Genomic DNA, 17,489 nt, shown 5'->3' on the forward strand with positions numbered 1-17,489 from the left:
CAAATGGGCAGTAATTTAGAATGCATAAGATTCTGTATTTACTATAGCACAGCTTCGCCCTTTGTTCCTCGGTCTTCCCGCTCTTTCTCTCCAACCCAGCCCCTTTATGTGTAACATGCTGTCATATCTGTTCCGCCCGCTAGGGACGTTTTCCTTTATGACGTAATTTGTAATCAAGTTATGATTTAATTATGTGTATGTGTAATTCTGTGTGATTAGTTAGGTATTTAGTAAATAAATAATTAAAACCAATTTTGTTTTGCTGATTCAACTTGTTAGCCAGGGTTCGTGCAGAATTTACAACCAAGAATTTACAACTTTCAGATGAGACTGAATTAAGATGACGATTAATATTGACTGCTATTGATGTGAAATATTACTAGGTCTTTCAGAGTTTATTCGGAAGATAACAGCTATATAAATATTATTTTGTGGTGCCCTGACTCTCTAGTTAATTACATTTACATGATTAGCTCAGTGAGGTAATATTAATTACGGAGAAATTATTTTATAGAATAGCATGTCATATCACTTAATCCGGCACAGCCAAAGACACGACAGCTCTATCTGGTCAATTGTTTCCATGCTTTCTGTGGGGCTGACCCTCCATAACCCACATCCTAGCCCTGACTATGTTTCACCTTTATTTAACTAGGTTGGCTAGTTGAGAACAAGTTCTCATTTGCTACTGCGACCTGGCCAAGATAAAGCATAGCAATTCGACACATACAACAACACAGAGTTACACATGGAATAAACAAAACATACAGTCAATAATACAGTAGAACAAAAGAAAACAAGAAGTCTATATACAGTGAGTGCAAATGAGGTAAGGAAAGGGAGTTAAGGCAATAAATAGGCCATGGTGGCGAAGTAATTAAAATATAGCAATTAAACACTAGAATGGTAGATGTGCAGAAGATGAATGTGCAAGTAGAGCTACTGGGGTGCAAAGTAAATCAATTATGTATGGGGAGGTAGATAAATGGGCTGTTTACAGATGGGCTATGTGCAGTGATATGTGAGCTGCTCTGACAGCTGGTGCTTAAAGCTAGTGAGAGAGATATGAGTCTCCAGCTTCAGAGATTTTTGCAGTTCGTTCCAGTCATTGGCAGCAGAGAACTGGAAGGAAAGACGACCAAAGGAGGAATTGGCTTTGGGGTGACCAGTGAGATATACCTGCTGGAGCACGTGCTACGAGTGGGTGCTGCTATGGTGACCAGTGAGCTGAGGTAAGGCGGGGCTTTACCTAGCATAGACTTGTAGATAACCTGTCGCCAGTGGGTTTGGCGACGAGTATGAAGCAAGGGCCAACCAACGAGAGCGGACAGTTCGCAATGGTTGGTAGTGTATGGGGCTTTGGTGACAACGGATGGCACTGTGATAGACTGCATCCAGTTTGTTGAGTAGAGTGTTGGAGGCTATTTTATAGATGACATCACCGAAGTCAAGGATCGGTAGGATGGCCAGTTTTACGAGGGTATGTTTGGCAGCATGAGTGAAGAATACTTTGTTGCAATATAGGAAGCCAATTCTATATTTAATTTTGGATTGGAGATGCTTGATGTGAGTCTGGAAGGAGAGTTTACAGTCTAACCAGACACCTAGGTATTTGTAGTTGTCCACATATTCTAAGTAAGAACCATCCAGAGTAGTGATGCTGGATGGGCGAGCAGGTGTGAGCAGTGATCGGTTGAATAGCATGCATTTAGTTTTACTTACGTTTAAGAGCAGTTGGAGGCCCCGGAAGGAGAGTTGTATTGCATTGAAGCTCATCTGGAGGTTAGATAACAGAGGGGCCAGATGTATTCAGAATTGTGTTGTCTGTGTAGAGTTGTACCAGAGAATCCCCAGCAGCAAGAGCAACATCATTGATGTATACAGAGAAGAGAGACTGCCAGAGGTCCGGACAACAGGCCCTCCGATTTGACACACTGAACTATATCAGAGAAGTAGTTTGTAAAACAGGCGAGGCAATCATTTGAGAAACCAAGGCTGTCGAGGCTACCAATAAGAATGTGGTGATTGACAGAGTCGAATGCCTTGGCCAGGTCAATGAATACGGCTGCACAGTAATGTCTCTTATCGATGGCGGTTATGATGTCGTTTAGGACCTTGAGCACGACTGAGGTGCACCCATGACCAGCTCTGAAACCAGATTGCATAGCGGAGAAGGTACGGTGGGATTCAAAATGGTCTGTAATCTGTTTGTTAACTTGGCTTTCGAAGACCTTAGAAAGACGGGGTAGGATAGATATAGGTCTGTAGCAGTTTAGGTCTAGTGTCACCCCCTTTCAAGAGGGGGATGACCGCGGCAGTTTTCCAATCTTTGGGAATCTCAGACGATACGAAATAGAGGTTGAACAGACTAGTAATAGGGGTTGCAACAATTTTGGCAGATCATTTTAGAAAGAGAGGGTCCAGATTGTCTAGCCCGGCTGATTTGTTGGGGTCCAGATTTTGAAGCTCTTTCAGAATATCAGCTATCTGGATTTGGGTAAAGGAGAAATGGTGGGGGCTTTGGCGGGTTGCTGTGGAGGGTGCTGGGCAGTTGACCGGGGTAGGGGCAACCAGGTGGAAAGCAGGGCCAGCCGTAGAGAAATGCTTATTGAAATTCTCAATCATAGTGGATTTATCGGTGGTGACAGTGTTTCCTAGCCTCAGAGCAATGGGCAGCTGGGAGGAGGTGCTCTTATTCTCCATGGACTTTACAGTGTCCCAGAACTTTTTTGAGTTAGTACTACAGGATGCAAATATCTGTTTGAAAAAGCCAGCCTTAGCTTTCCTAACTGCCTGTGTATATTTGTTCCTAACTTCCCTGAAAAGTTGCATATCACGGGGGCTATTCGATGCTAATGCAAAACGCCACAGGATGTTTTTGTGCTGGTCAAGGGCAGACAGGTCTGGAGTAAACCAAGGACGATATCTATTCCTAGTATATTTTTTTTTTTTGAATGGGGCATGCTTATTTAAGATGGTGAGGAAAGCACTTTTAAAGAATAACCAGGCACCATCTACTGACGGGATGAGGTCAATATCATTCCAGGATACCCCGGCCAGGTCAATTAGAAAGGCCTGCTTGCAGAAGTGTTTTAGGGAGCGTTTGACAGTGATGAGGGGTGGTCGTTTGGTCGCAGACCCCCTACGGATGCAGGCAATGAGGCAGTGATCGCTGAGATCTTGATTGAAAACAGCAGAGGTGTATTTGGAGGGCGAGTTAGTAACGATGACATCTTTGAGGGTGCCCGTGTTTACGGATTTGGAGTTGTACCTGGTAGGATAATTGATAATTTGTGTGAGAATGAGAACATCAAGCTTGGATTGTAGGATGGCCGGGGTGTTAACCATGTCCCAATTTAGGTCACCGAGTAGCACGAGCTCAGAAGATAGATGGGGGGGCAATCAATTCACATATGGTATCGAGGGCACAGCTGGGGACAGAGGGAGGTATATAGCAAGCGGCAACCGTGAGAGACTTGTTTCTGGAAAGGTGAATTTCTAGAAGTAGAAACTCGAATTGTTTTAGGTCCAGACTGGGATAGTAGGACAGAACTCTGCATGCTATCTTTGCAGCAGATTGCAACACCGCCCCCTTTGGCAGTTCTATCTTGGTGGAAAATTTTATAGTTAGCGATGGAGGTGTCATGATTTTTGGTGGCTTTCCTTAGCTAGGATTCAGACACGACTAAGACATCAGTGTGCAGAGTGTGCTAAAGCTGTGGCGAGGCTAGCAAGTTAGCCTAAGTCTGTTTTTGCCTCTTCGTGCGGTGACGGCGATAGACCCGACGTGGAGTCAGTAGGGTTCCAGGTAGCTCTAGGTAGGTAGCAGGCCTAGCAGGTTAGTAGAATGGGCCTTCAGCGGGCGTCGCGCCTGAGGGGCCTGTAGGAATCCTCGGGCAGATTGTTGTAGAGGATCGGCGGGGTTCTGTGCCCCGGCAGGGTCCGGATATTGTAGCCCAGGAGTGGGCTTCGGTGGTAGCACAGGAGCCTTGGCCGGGCTAGCTTCGACTGACTGGCTAAAGTGGATGGATAGACTGTCAGGGGCAGGTCCATAGAATATAATTACTCGACGGGAGAAAGACCCATCGGACCAGGGCAATTTGACTCTACACTCAGGCCCACCCATCGTAGAACATGACCTGAATAGGAATGTCTGTTCAAGTAATTGTATTTCTATGGTAGGAATCCAATTGGCCAGTCTATCAGACCCAATTTCTTCATGCAGTGCTAAACTGGGAGAGAGCAGAGCAGCCAATGGATAAATGGACTAGAGGATTATTGCACTGCTGCCAAAGGCGTGATGCAGCGGTCAGGGTAGGGATTTTCATTAAGGGCCTTTTGCTCTAATGTGCTTTGCTTTGTCTCTCCTTTCAGACCCAGGGATGAGTATGGGGAGGTGTTCAAGGATTTATCACATGGAGAGGTATTGAGGCCTAGTCCCTGGTGTCGGGTTTCTCTTTTGACATTTTGAGGATAAACAATGGTCACTCACGGTAGACACTGTCAAACGCATTAGGATAATGAAAAGGCTTGTCCAATCTGTAATCTCTGATTGTCACGATTTTTAAAGTCAGTGATCCCCTTTTATAATCAACATCGTCCTTATTACAATTCCATCCCCTGCGGTAGTGACATGGTGTCAGGCTTCCGGTTGGGTGCTTGTTCTCTCTGTGTGTTCAGAGGAGGAGGGGATGCCTAATTTGGCATAACTCTCTTCTCTGTCCCTCCCTTCTCCGTCAGGCTTTGGCAGCTCTGACATTTTGCTCCACTTTCCTGCTACTCAGCAGAGAATGGGAGGAAGTGTGTGACCTGGAGTGGTCTGACCCCCAAGATCAATTTCCCATATTCTACCACATTACGAGCTCAGTGGGTTCCTATAGAGATGCAGCGTGTTCAGACAGGATTGGCACATTGATAATGTATATTTAACATTTTGTTTGACTAGTATTTCCTCTATGCCTTGACTTCTGACCCAGACTGTAGCAACGCTGGAAGAGTGCAGAGTTCAGTGCTGGATCCCCCGACGTAGCTGTGTTGGACCTGTTGTGAAATTCTGCTGCTTCACTGTCTCATCCCTCGTCAGGCCTCTGCAGTAGCCAAGGCAGTAGTATCAGAGTTCAGGTGACCCTGTCACTGTTAGACGGGCATTGGGGCACTCTGTGTGTGCGCACCATAGCGATATGTAAGTGCTGGTTGTAAAACAGATTGCTGGGTGCTAAGAGGTCAGTGCTACACCAACACTCCTACAAGGTATAATCACTAGTATATAGGCCTAGAGCTATGTCTTTAAAGTATGGAGTGGCCATTTTTTAAAGTGAATGGAAAAAAGAATTTCCCTCTATTTAACAAACCACCAAGCCAACTCGCCTACGTTCCTTACATGATCTGAGATGATAAATTATCTCTAAATTGGTAAGACTGGCTGTCAGACCAAGGTCATGTTCATTAGGACTCGCAACTGGAATGCTTTAAAACATTTAGCCAAGGAAAGCAATTAGGCTTTTTTTCTTATTGAACACGTCCAGATAGTCCCTCCTTGTTCCAGAGTGTTTTCTGTTTATTCCGTTTGGTGTCTAATGGATACCCAGGCCTAATATTTTCCAAACAAGTCATGGATTTTAAACTTCTCAGCGTGTCATCCTTGCAAACAGTGGCGTAGAAAGGCTCAATAATAATAATGGCTCTTCTCCATTCCTCATGTTGCTAATTCCTATGTATGGGGGACTCTGTGAAGTCACTCATGGACAGAGCTCCAGCTGTTTATGTGAGATCTGTTTTTTTCCTTCATTATGTCCTTCAGTATATCGTTCATTTTACGGAGTACTTCGCCAAGTGTCTTTCATTCTCTTCATGCCAATTGGAATGTTCCATGACTACTGATGGGGCATGCTGGTGGAGTTTGCTAGCAGTTTTAGGCTGTATAATGTTGTTTTGGCTTGTCAATTTCCAAAAACAGCATTGTGGTAGACTTTATCATGATGCACTTCTTAGTTCGTTGAAGAGTAGTTTGTACTTTTGTGATTGACAGGTTCGTGCACTGCTATTGATAAAGCGTATAGTCAATCAATCAAATGTATTTATAAAGCCCTTTTTACATCAGCCAACGTCACAAAGTGCTATTCAGAAATCCAGCCTAAACCCTAAACGGCAAGCAATGCAGATGTAGAAGCACGGTGACTAGGAAAAACTCCCTAGAAAGGCAGGAACCTAGGAAGAAACCTAGAGGGGAACCAAGCTCTGATGGGTGGCCAGTCCTCTTCTGGCTGTGCCGGGTTGAGATTGTAACAGTACATGGCCAAGATGTTTCAACCTTTCATAGATGACCAGCAAGGTCTAATAATAATCATAATCATCATCAGTGGTTGTAGAGGGTGCAATAGGTCAGCGACTCGGGAGTAAATGTCAGTTGGCTTTTCATAGCCGAGCATTCAGAGGTCGAGACAGCAGGTGCGGTAGAAAGAGCTTGTCGAAAACAGCACATCCGGGACCTGGTAGCAAGTCCGGTGAACAGTTCAGGGTTCCATAGCAACAGGCAGAATACTGGAGCAGCAGCACGGTGGACTGGGGACAACAAGGAGTCATCAGGCCAGGTAGTCTTGAGGCATGGTCCCAGGGCTCAGGTTCTCTGGGAGGGAGAGCGAGAGAATTAGAGGTAGCATACTTAAATTCACACAGGACACCGGATAAGACAGGAGAAATACTCCAGACATAAGACTGACCCTAGCCTCCCGACACACAAACTATTGCAGCATAAGTACTGGAGGCTGAGACAGGAGGGGTCGGGAGACACTGTGGCCCCTTCCGACGATACCCCTGGACAGGGCCAACCAGGCAGTATATAACCCCACCCACTTTGCACAGCCCCCATACCACTACAGGGATATCTTCAAACCATCAAGTTACTACCCTGAGACGAGGCTGAGTATAGCCCATGAAGATCCCCCCCCAGGTTCGTGCCGGGGGGGGGGCTAAACCCGGACAGGGAGATCACGTTAGTGACTCAACCCACTCAAGTGATGCACCCCTCCTAGGGACGGGATGGAAGAGAACCAGTAGCCAGAATCCTGGTGGAGAGAGGAGAGTCGGCCAGGCAGAGACGGCAAGGGTGGTTCGTTGCTCCAGTTCCTTTCAGTTCACCTTCACACCCCTGGGCCAGACTACACTCAATCATAGGACCTACTAAAGAGATGAGTTTTCAATAAAGACTCTCACATGGATAGGCAGACCATTTCATAAAAATTGAGCTCTATAGGAGAAAGCCCTGCCTCCAGCTGTTTGCTTAGAAATTCGAAGGACAATAAGGAGGCCTGCGTCTTGTGACCGTAGCGTACGTGTAGGTATGTACGGCAGGACCTAATCGGAGAGATGGGTAGGAGCAAGTCCATGTAATGCTTTGTAGGTTCGCAGTAAAACCTTGAAATCAGCCCTAGCCTTTTAACATTTTTATTTAACCTTTATTTAACTAGGCAAGTCTGTTTTAAGAACATTCTTATGTGCAATGACGGCCTACCAAAAGACAGAAGGCCTCCTTCGGGAACAGGGGCCTGGGATTTAAAAATAAATATAATATAAATATAGGACAAAACACACCACTACAGGAGAGACACTACATAAAGAAACAGGAAGTCAGTGTAGAAAGGCTAGCACTGGAGTAATATGATACAATTCTTTAGCCCTAGTCAAGATTCTAGCAGCCGTGTTTAGCACTAATTTAAGTTTATTTAGTGCTTTATCTGAGTACCTGGAAAGTAGAGCATTGCAGTAGTCTAATCTAGAAGTGACAAAAGCAACTTTTCTGCATCATTTTTGGACAGAAAGTTTCAGATTTTTGCAATGTTACGAAGATGGGGGGTAAAAGCTGTCCTTGAAATAGTCTTGATATGTTCGTCAAAAGAGATCAGGGTCAGGGTCCAGAGTAACGCTGAGGTCCTTCAGTTTTATTTGAGACGACTGTACAACCATCAAGATTAATTGTTAGATCCAACAGAAGATCTTTGTTTCTTGGGACCTAGAACTAGCATCTCTGTTTTGTCCAAGTTTAAAAGTTTTTAAAAAGATCTGCCGTCCACTTCCTTATGGCTGAAACACAGGCTTCCAGGGAGGGCAATTTTGGGGCTTCACCATGTTTCATTGAAATGTACAGCTGTGTATCATCCGCAGTGAAAGTTAACATTTTGTTTTCCGAATGACATCACCAGGAGGTAAAATATATAGTAAAAACAATAGTGGTCCTAAAACAGTGCAATCTAGGATTGTTTGGTGCTCTTTGGGTTTGTGTTGAGGTCCATGGCCAGGTGTCAGCCATAAACGGTAGGTTAGAAGAGCCTGTCAGATCTGCAAACAACGAAGGGATGTGTAAATGGCGATTTGGGACCGGCTGTTAGTGTTTGTCTTGGTCTGTCAACTCACACCTCCATTTTCATGTTGTCAAAAGTTGCCATGGCGAAGTGCAGGTGTTGAATTGGAGCTGTTATGTGGGGAAACATTTGCTGCCTGCAGCGTTGCTTCAAAATAGGAACCGTACTACAAAAGTGCTTAGCTGTTTGCAGTGTACCCTCCCCTACCTGACACTAAAACTACATCCTCATTTCACCACAACCTTTACGCCTACACCCTTTATCCTTCCTTCTACTGTACTTTCAGGCTGTCGTCATTACAGTGTCTGCCAGAGTCTTAACATGGGTTGCCCTGCTCCTAGGAAATTACTCATTGCTAAAAAGTGGGTTAGTACAGCTTCCTATTTCTGGCTTACAGGCTTCATTCTGAGCCTACATCTAGAGATGCAGTGATGAGAGAGGATGAGAAATGTTACAGGAGCTTCTTGGTGTAAAGATTGTGTGTGGCTGAATGAGTTGTCCAATACTGTATCTCTTGTGTGACATTGATTATTCTCTTTTCTTTCTCTCCCTCTCTCTCAGGAGACAAAGATGGCAGTAAGGTGACCACGGTGGTAGCGACCCCAGGCCAGGGCCCCGACCGGCCGCAGGAGGTCAGCTATACAGACACTAAGGTCATCGGCAACGGCTCGTTCGGCGTGGTCTACCAGGCTAAACTGTGTGACTCCGGGGAGCTAATAGCCATCAAGAAGGTTCTGCAGGACAAGAGGTTCAAGGTGAGGACCATTTCACTGCAGAGACGAATACATCGGAGAGTTTATTTCTAGAACTTCTTGTTGCACTGTGCGTTTTTGAGTAACGAAAGTTTAGTATGACGTCACTGAAACTAGATCCCTGACTGGAGACTCACATTTTAATAAGCAATTCTTAAGGAATAGTGTTGATTTTCTTCCCCCAAAAAGTGTTTTCTACACTAAGTCGGAAGTTTACATACACCGTAGCAAAATAGATTTAAACTCAGTTTTTCACAATTCCTGACATTTCATCCTAGTAAAAATTCCCTGTCTTAGGTCAGTTAGGATCACCACTTTATTTTAAGAATGTGAAATGTTAGAATAATAGTAGTGATTTATTTCAGCTTTTATTTCCTTCATCACATTCCCAGTGGGTCAGAAGTTTACATACACTCCATTAGTATTTGGTAGCATTGCCTTTAAATTGTTTAACTTGGGTCAAACGTTTTGGCTAGCCTTCCACAAGCTTCCCACAATAAGTTGGGTGAATTTTGGCCCCTTCCTCCTGACAGAGCTGGTGTAACTGAGTCAGGTTTGTAGGCCTCTTTGCTCGCACATGCTTTTTCAGTTCTGCCCACAAATTTTCCATAGAATTGAGGTCAGGGCTTTGTGATGGCCACTCCAATTCCTTGACTTTGTTGTCCTTAAGCCATTTTGCCACAACTTTGGAAGTATGCTTGGGGTCATTGTCCATTGGAAGACCCATTTGCGACCAAGCTTAAACTTCCTGACTGATATCTTGAGATTTTGCTTCAATATATCCACAGAATATTCCTACCTCATGATCCCATCTATTTTGTAAAGTGCACCAGTTCCTCCTGCAGCAAAGCACTCCCACGACATGATGCTGCCACCCCCGTGCTTCACGTTTGGGACAGTGTTCTTCGGCTTGCAAGCATACCCCTTTTTCCTTCAAACATAACGATGGTCATTATGGCCAAACAGTTATATTTATGTTTCATCAGACCAGAGAACATTTCTCCAATAAGTAAGATCTTTGTCAGTTGCAAACCATAGTCAGGCGTTTTTATGGCGGTTTTGGAGCCGCGGCTTCTTCCTTGCTGAGCGGCCTTTCAGGTTATGTCGATTTGGAACTCATTTTACTGTAGATATAGATACTTTTGTACCTGTTTCCTCCAGCATCTTCACAAAATCCTTTGCTGTTGTTCTGGGATTGATTTGCACTTTTCGCACCAAAGTACGTTCATCTCTAGGAGACAGAACACGTCGTCTTCCTGAGCGGAATGACGGCTGCGTGGGCTCATGGTGTTTATACTTGCGTACTATTGTTTGTACAGATGAACGTGGTACCTTCAGGCATTTGAAAGTTTCTCCCAAGGATGAACCAGACTTGTGGAGCTCTACAATTTTTTGTTCTGAGGTCTTGGAAGATTTCTTGTGATTTTCCCATGATGTCAATGCAAAGTTTGAGTTTGAAGGTAGGCATTGAAATACATCCACAGGTACACCTCCGATTGACTCAAAGGATGTCAATTAGCCTATCAGAGCTTCTAAAGCCATGACATTTTATGGAATTTTCCAAGCTGTTTAAAGGCACAATCAACTTGGTGTATGTAAACTTCTGACCTGCTGGAATTGTGATACAGTGAAATAATCTGTCTGTAAACAGTTGTTGGAAAAATTACTTGCATCATGCACGATGTAGATGTCCTAACCGACTTGCCAAAACTGTAGTTTGTTAACAAGAGATTGGTTGAAAAACAAGTTTTAATGACTCCAACTTAAGTGTATTTAAACTTCCGACTTCAACTGTATGTTTTACTTTTATCCGTAGCTTATGTGAGCTCACATTAAATGGTCTCGCATGTCTACTGTCATTCGACAAATACTTTAGGAGGTTAGTCAGGTCGCTTACTGCTGTGAGACTGCTCTCTCGTGATCGTCTAGCACTGCCTGCCGTACCACACTGATGGGCGTTTGGTTCATCTTGGCACTCGGCCTGAGCATGATGCCCTCGTCCCGAGTGATGCCATGTCTTGTGAGAACACGCCCCTGTTGGAGCTGAAATGGAGTCTCGTCCCTCCCTATTCCAGCTTTAGCTCAAGCATTGAGTTGTTCTTCATAACTCCTATTGTCGTCGCCCCCCCCCCCTAAAAGAAACTCAACCCATGGATTTCCTCAGTCATCATGAATGGACTGCATGTAGCCTACATTATGACTGTGGCTGCTCTGTGCCAGTGTTTGAAATAGCTTATAATGTGTGTCTGCGGGTAATTTGCTCCCTGTTCAGATTTCACTGACATGATTTGACCCCCATTCAGTTATGGCTGTCACTGATCTATGACTGATGTTGCTGGCCTAAATTAACCATGTGTGGGCTTGTAATTTAAAACAGTGACAGGGTGCAAAACTCAGTCTAGAAATGCTCAGATTCTTATCTTGAATGTTTCACTACCTGTGTGATGGACACCCATGGTTATGTTTTAGCTGTTTCCCAAACCTCTCCTTTAGTACCCCTTGCCATTCCACTTGTTTGATCTAATCTAATACTAGCACACCTGATTTAACCAACCGGCTGACCTGTTGAACCTGGTGTGCTAGTACTGGATTAGATCGAGTAAGTGGAGCTGCTCGGCTGCTGGGTACTCAACGAGCGGTTTGGGAAACACTGAGGGCTTTGGGGGAGAAGTCTGGATGCTCCATGTTATGTTGTCTCTCTTTCACTCTCCCTCTCTCTCTCTGAACAGCCGTTTTCCCTAACCCTGGATCTGTCAGCCCCTATCAGATGAGCCTCAAAAGCTTTTTAAGACTCATTTAAGAGAGCGTGTCTAACTGGTTCAGAATCAGAGGAAAATTTCTTCTGGGAGAGATACTGTCTGGGAGAGTGCAGCTTCTTTAGCCTGTTTGACTTGTCTAATACTCGCAGGTTGTCAGATTTTCTCAATGTCTCTTTCTCATCTCGTCACAGAACCGGGAGCTACAGATCATGAGGAAACTGGACCACTGCAACATAGTGCGTTTACGCTACTTCTTCTATTCCAGTGGAGACAAGGTGGGTGGTTGCTGCTCATACGTCAGTCTGTCTCTGTGTGTTGTTGCAGGTGATGGAGACTCGCTATTCAGCAAGTTTTTGTTTGACACTGGCTAGGCTAAATGTTGCTACTGAACTTCTGTTTCTACCACTTACATTCTTTGACCTTTCATTGTGAAGATTTTCATATTAACTTAAGCTGTTTAGGTTTATACTCTTATATTGTTGGGATTAGGGCTAGCCCCATTTAGTTGTCTGAGTTTTTCTTTATTTTTACTATTTTATACATTATAGAATAATAGGGAAGACATCAACTATGACAACACATCTGGAATCATGTAGTAACCAAAAAAGTGTTAAACAAATCAAAATATATTTTAGATTCGTCAAAGTAGCCACCCTTTGCCTTGATGTCAGCTTTATACACTCTTGGAAATCTCACAACCAGTTTCATGAGGTACTCACCTGGAATGCTTTTCCAACTGTCTTGAAAGAGTTCCCACATATGCTGAGCACTTGATGGATGCTTTTACTTCACTCTGTGTCCAACTCATCCCAAACCATCTCAATTGAGTTGAGGTTGGGTGATTGTGGAGCCCAGGTATTCTGACGCAAGCGCAAACTAGATGGGATGGCGTATTGCTGCAGAATGCTGTGGTAACCATGCTGGTTAAGTGTGCCTGGAATTCTAAATAAATCAGTGTCACCAGCAAAGCACCATTACACCACCACCTCCATGTTTCACGGTGGGAACCACCTACTCTGCGTCTCACAAAGACCTGGCGGTTGGAACCAAACATATCAAATTTGGACTCATCAGACCAAAGGACAGATTTCCACCAGTCTAATGTCCATTGCTTGTATTTCTTGGCCCAAGCAAGTCTCCCCTTCTTATTGGTGTCCTTTAGTAATGGTTTCTTTGCAGCAATTCGACCATTAAGGCCTGATTCACACAGTCTCCTCTGAACAGTTGATGTTGAGATGTGTCTTGTTACTTGAATTCTGTGAAGAATTTATTTGGGCTGTAATGTCCGAGGCTGGTAACTAATGAACTTATCCTCTGCAGCAGAGGTAACTCTTCCTGTGGTGGTCCTCATGAGAGCCAGTTTCATCATAGCGCTTGATGGTTTTTGCGACTGCACTTGAAAACACTTTCAAAGTTCTTAAGATTTTCCCGATTTGACTGACTGACGACGGACTGTCATTTCTCTTTGCTTATTTGAGCTGGTCTTGCCATGATATGGACTTGGTATTTTACCAAATAGGGCCCTCTTCTGTATACCAACTCTACTTTGACACAACACAACTGATTGGCTCAAGCGCATTAAGAAGGAAAGAAATTCCACAAATGCATTCTAGGTGACTACCTCATGAAGCTGGTTGAGAGAATGCCAAGAGTGTGCAAAGCTGTCATCAAGGCAAATGGTGGCTACTTTGAGGAATCTGAAATATATTTAGATTTTTTTTTTGGGGGGGGGGGTACAACATGATACTACATAGGTGTTATTTCCTAGTTTTGATGTCTTCACTATTATTCTACAATGTAGAAAATGGTAAAAATAAAGAAAAACCCTTGAATGACTAGGTGTGTCCAAACGTTTGACTGTTACTGAATATATCATGGCGTATAAAGACACTGATTTTGCCCTATCAGAGTCGACTGATCCATTGTGGAGGTCATGGGGATGACACGGTCCATCACTCTAAGACGTGCTCCTGAAATTGTATATGGTTAAGTTACATAAGAACAATGGTGCAACACAAATATAAGTGATATTATTTTATAACAAATGCGCTTTCTCCCGCAGTGGATTAGTGGTCGCTGTCCGCGGTTCGGAAACACATCAGTGTGCTGTTGAATTGGCGCCTTTTCCTTGAGCATGTTACTATGTGCATAATAGCAAAGTTAACCAGCGTATTGGTGTTGAGAACTTGGAATGTGGTGGAGGCAGCAGCGGAGTTAGAGAGAACAACCCTTACCTTATTGTCTAAGAAAGGTGAGGAGAGAGGAAACCCCAACTTAATTGGGTCTATAATCAATAGCCTAACTGTTAAATGTGCCTGGCTTTAGAAATCATCAGTATATCTGCAGAAATAAGACAGGTCCTGCTTCAGTTGCCTGTTTGAGTGTTTAATAGCCTACTGATTCCGTGCTCACGCAACATGTCAAGTAAACAATTTCACATTTGGCTGTTTTTAATCTTTGCATTGCTGTAATAAAGGCTTTATACTTTAGTTTTTTGTTAGAACATCCTCTCTGACATTATTTCAATTTTATTTTGTGTTTACATATTGTTCCAAGTTGTCGGAGTAACTATTTATAATGCTCTTTTTTTTATTGATCGTCTTATTATTATGATCATAAGTGATGTCATTATCATTGTTAGGTTTAGTATAGCAGCCTTGTATAACTACCACTGACTGAGCTGTCGGCCTGAAAGCGCCCAATCCTGTTTAGTCTTAGCGCCCCCATAGGTTGAAGAGGTTATGTCATTATTGGATAAAAAAACGTGCCCGTTTTAAGCGCAATATTTTGTCACGAAAAGATGCTCGACTATGCATATAATTGGCAGCTTTGGAGAGAAAACACTCTGACGTTTTCAAAACTGCAAAGATATTATCTGTGAGTGCCACAGAACTCATGCTACAGGCGAAACCAAGATGAAACCTCAAACAGGAAATGAGCAGAATTTGAGGCTCTGTTTCCTATCATTTACATTTAAGTCATTTAGCAGACGCTCTTATCCAGAGCGACTTACAAATTGGTGCATTCACCTTATGACATCCAGTGGAACAGCCACTTTACAATAGTGCATCTAAATCTTTTAAGGGGGGTGAGAAGGATTACTTTATCCTATCCTAGGTATTCCTTAAAGAGGTGGGGTTTCAGGTGTCTCCGGAAGGTGGTGATTGACTCCTTATATGACTGTGAATGTGCCATGAATGAACCTGAGCTCTCTGCCGTTCGTCCAAGATGTCTGCAGCATTGTGACGTATTTGTAGGCATATCATTGGAAGATTGACCATAAGAGACTACATTTACCAGGGGTCCGCCCGGTGTCCTGTGTCGATATTATTGCGTAATCTCTAGGTCCATGTGCGTTCCATTTCTTCAGAAGAGAAAGTCAACTGCCACGATGGATTTATCGTTGATAGATATGTGAAAAACACCTTTAAGATTTATTCTAAATATCGGTTTGCCATGTTTCTGTCGATTATTTGAGTTAATTTGGAAGAAAGTAAGCATTTTCATTTTTTTTCTTACCCAAACGTGATGGAGAAAACGGAGCGATTTGTCAACACAAATAATATTTTTGTAAAAACTGAACATTTGCAATCTAACTAAGAGTCTCCTCATTGAAAACATCTGAAGTTCTTCAAAGGTAAATGATTTTCTTTGAATGTTTTTCTGGTTTTTGTGAAAATGTTGCTTGCTGAATGTCAGGCATAATACTATGCTAGGCTATCAATAGTGTTACACAAATGCTTGTTTTGCAATGGTTGAGAAGCATATTTTTGAAAATCTGAGATGAGTGTTAACAAAAGGCTAAGCTTGAGAGCAAATAGATTTATTTCATTTCATTTGCGATTTTCATGAATAGTTAACGTTGCGTTATGCTAATGAGCTTGCGGATAGATTTACACAATCCTGGATACAGGTTTCTTTCGGAGCTAAACGTGACGCAGAAAACGGAGCGATTTGTCCTAAAGAAATAATCTTTCAGGAAAAACTGAACATTTGCAATCTAACTGAGAGTCTCCTCATTGAAAACATCTGAAGTTCTTCAAAGGTAAATTATTTTATTTGAATGTTTTTCTGTTTTTTGTGAAAATGTTGCCTGCTGAATGCTAACGCTAAATGCTACGCTAGCTATCAATACTGTTACACAAATGCTTGTTTTGCTATGGTTGAGAAGCATATTTTGAACATCTGAGATGACAGTGTTGTTAACAAAAATCTAAGCTTGAGAGCTAGCATATTGATTTCATTTCATTTGCGATTTTCATGAATAGTTAACGTTGCGTTATGGTAATGAGCTTGAGGCTCTATTCACGATCCCGGATCCGGGATGGCTCGTTGCAACAGGTTAAGACTGTAACTTACTTAGGCCTGTATTTCAATACTTTTATAGGCTACTGTTTCAATCAGTCATTCATTCATGTCATCGCACAGCATACGAGTCATTCATGATTTGAAATGCAATCAAGCATTTTAGTTTTAAAATGAAAATAAAGTGAGCCTTGATTTAATTAGCTTAAACAGACTGTTTTTAGTCTTTGCTGTAATAAAGGCTTAACAAAAAAACGTTACATCAGACTCTGGTACGCTTATACATTATTTGCTGTTTACATTGTTCCAAACGGTCAGAAAAATAAAATTGTAATCTATACAGCGTCTGTTTTGCACACACAATATACCCGCAGTGCTTGCGCCTTACCTTTTTCTTGATCTCCAGTGCTTTCCCGCAATTTGTCAAATTTATTCCACACATCGGACTATCCCTTTATCTCCTCAGCAACCAGTAAACATAACCCTTTTTCGAGTTTGTCATTTGCATTTTAGTCATTTAGCAGACGCTCTTATCCAGAGTGACTTATAGTTAGTGCATTCATCCTTAAGATGGCTAGGTGGGACAACCACATATCACAGGCATAGAAAGTACATTTGTCCTCAATAACATAGCTGTCAGTAGAGTAAGAGCTAGAAGGGGGTTTGGGGTCAAGTGCATAATTGTTTTTTTTGGTGGGGGGTGTCGAGGTGAGGAGGAGAATTATTTAAGATATTTTTTAAGAGGTAGGGTTTCAGGTGCTTTCGGAAGATGGGCAGGGACTCTGCTGTCATAGCTTCAGGGAGAAGCAAGTTCCACCATTGGGGTGCCAAGAGCTTGGACTGAGCTGAATGGGAGCTGCCTGAGTGCTTGGGTTGGGGTGTCCTCTGCATCCATTTGGTTGTTACGGTGTTCAGAGTTTATGACCAATATATTGATGTGATTATGATATGCTATAAATCAGCCCCCATTGTGCCCTATTCGGATTGGATTCGTTTTTACTGGGGGGAGGTCGGGTAATGTAATTATGTGCACGAGCACAAAACACCACATCTGTGATTTTAGTCCCGTCCGAATCTACCATGTCAGTAATTTTGACATGGCAGGAGAGTAACAATTCCATCCAGAATAACCTACTGTTTTTTTGGCGATAATACTAGTCCCGTGCGAATTGACATCCCTGTGTTTTGATAGAAATGTCTGATCTTGACAGGTGTTGCGCAAGAGAACTGATTGGATAAATTGTTCTAAGTGCTGTTCATAAGCTATATATGAATGGCCTATCAACTTTCACAGTGAATTATTTTGTTTGTTTTGT

At 43.0% G+C, this 17,489-nt stretch overlaps 1 protein-coding gene across 4 annotated transcripts in view; it reads left to right on the top strand.

Moving 5' to 3' along the window:
- The window catches only part of LOC118370158 (glycogen synthase kinase-3 beta-like), a 56,761-nt gene that overhangs the window by 17,367 nt on the left and 21,905 nt on the right, over positions 1-17,489 (top strand). For all 4 annotated transcript variants that reach the window (XM_052499074.1, XM_052499076.1, XM_052499075.1 and 1 more), the window contains exons 2-3: positions 8,919-9,112; positions 12,060-12,143. In XM_052499074.1, coding sequence (XP_052355034.1) covers positions 8,919-9,112; positions 12,060-12,143 — 278 coding nt within the window. The remainder of the gene's footprint in view (positions 1-8,918; positions 9,113-12,059; positions 12,144-17,489) is intronic.

This window comes from Oncorhynchus keta, chromosome 37 (assembly GCF_023373465.1).
Source record: "Oncorhynchus keta strain PuntledgeMale-10-30-2019 chromosome 37, Oket_V2, whole genome shotgun sequence".
Classification (NCBI taxonomy): Eukaryota; Metazoa; Chordata; class Actinopteri; order Salmoniformes; family Salmonidae; genus Oncorhynchus; species Oncorhynchus keta.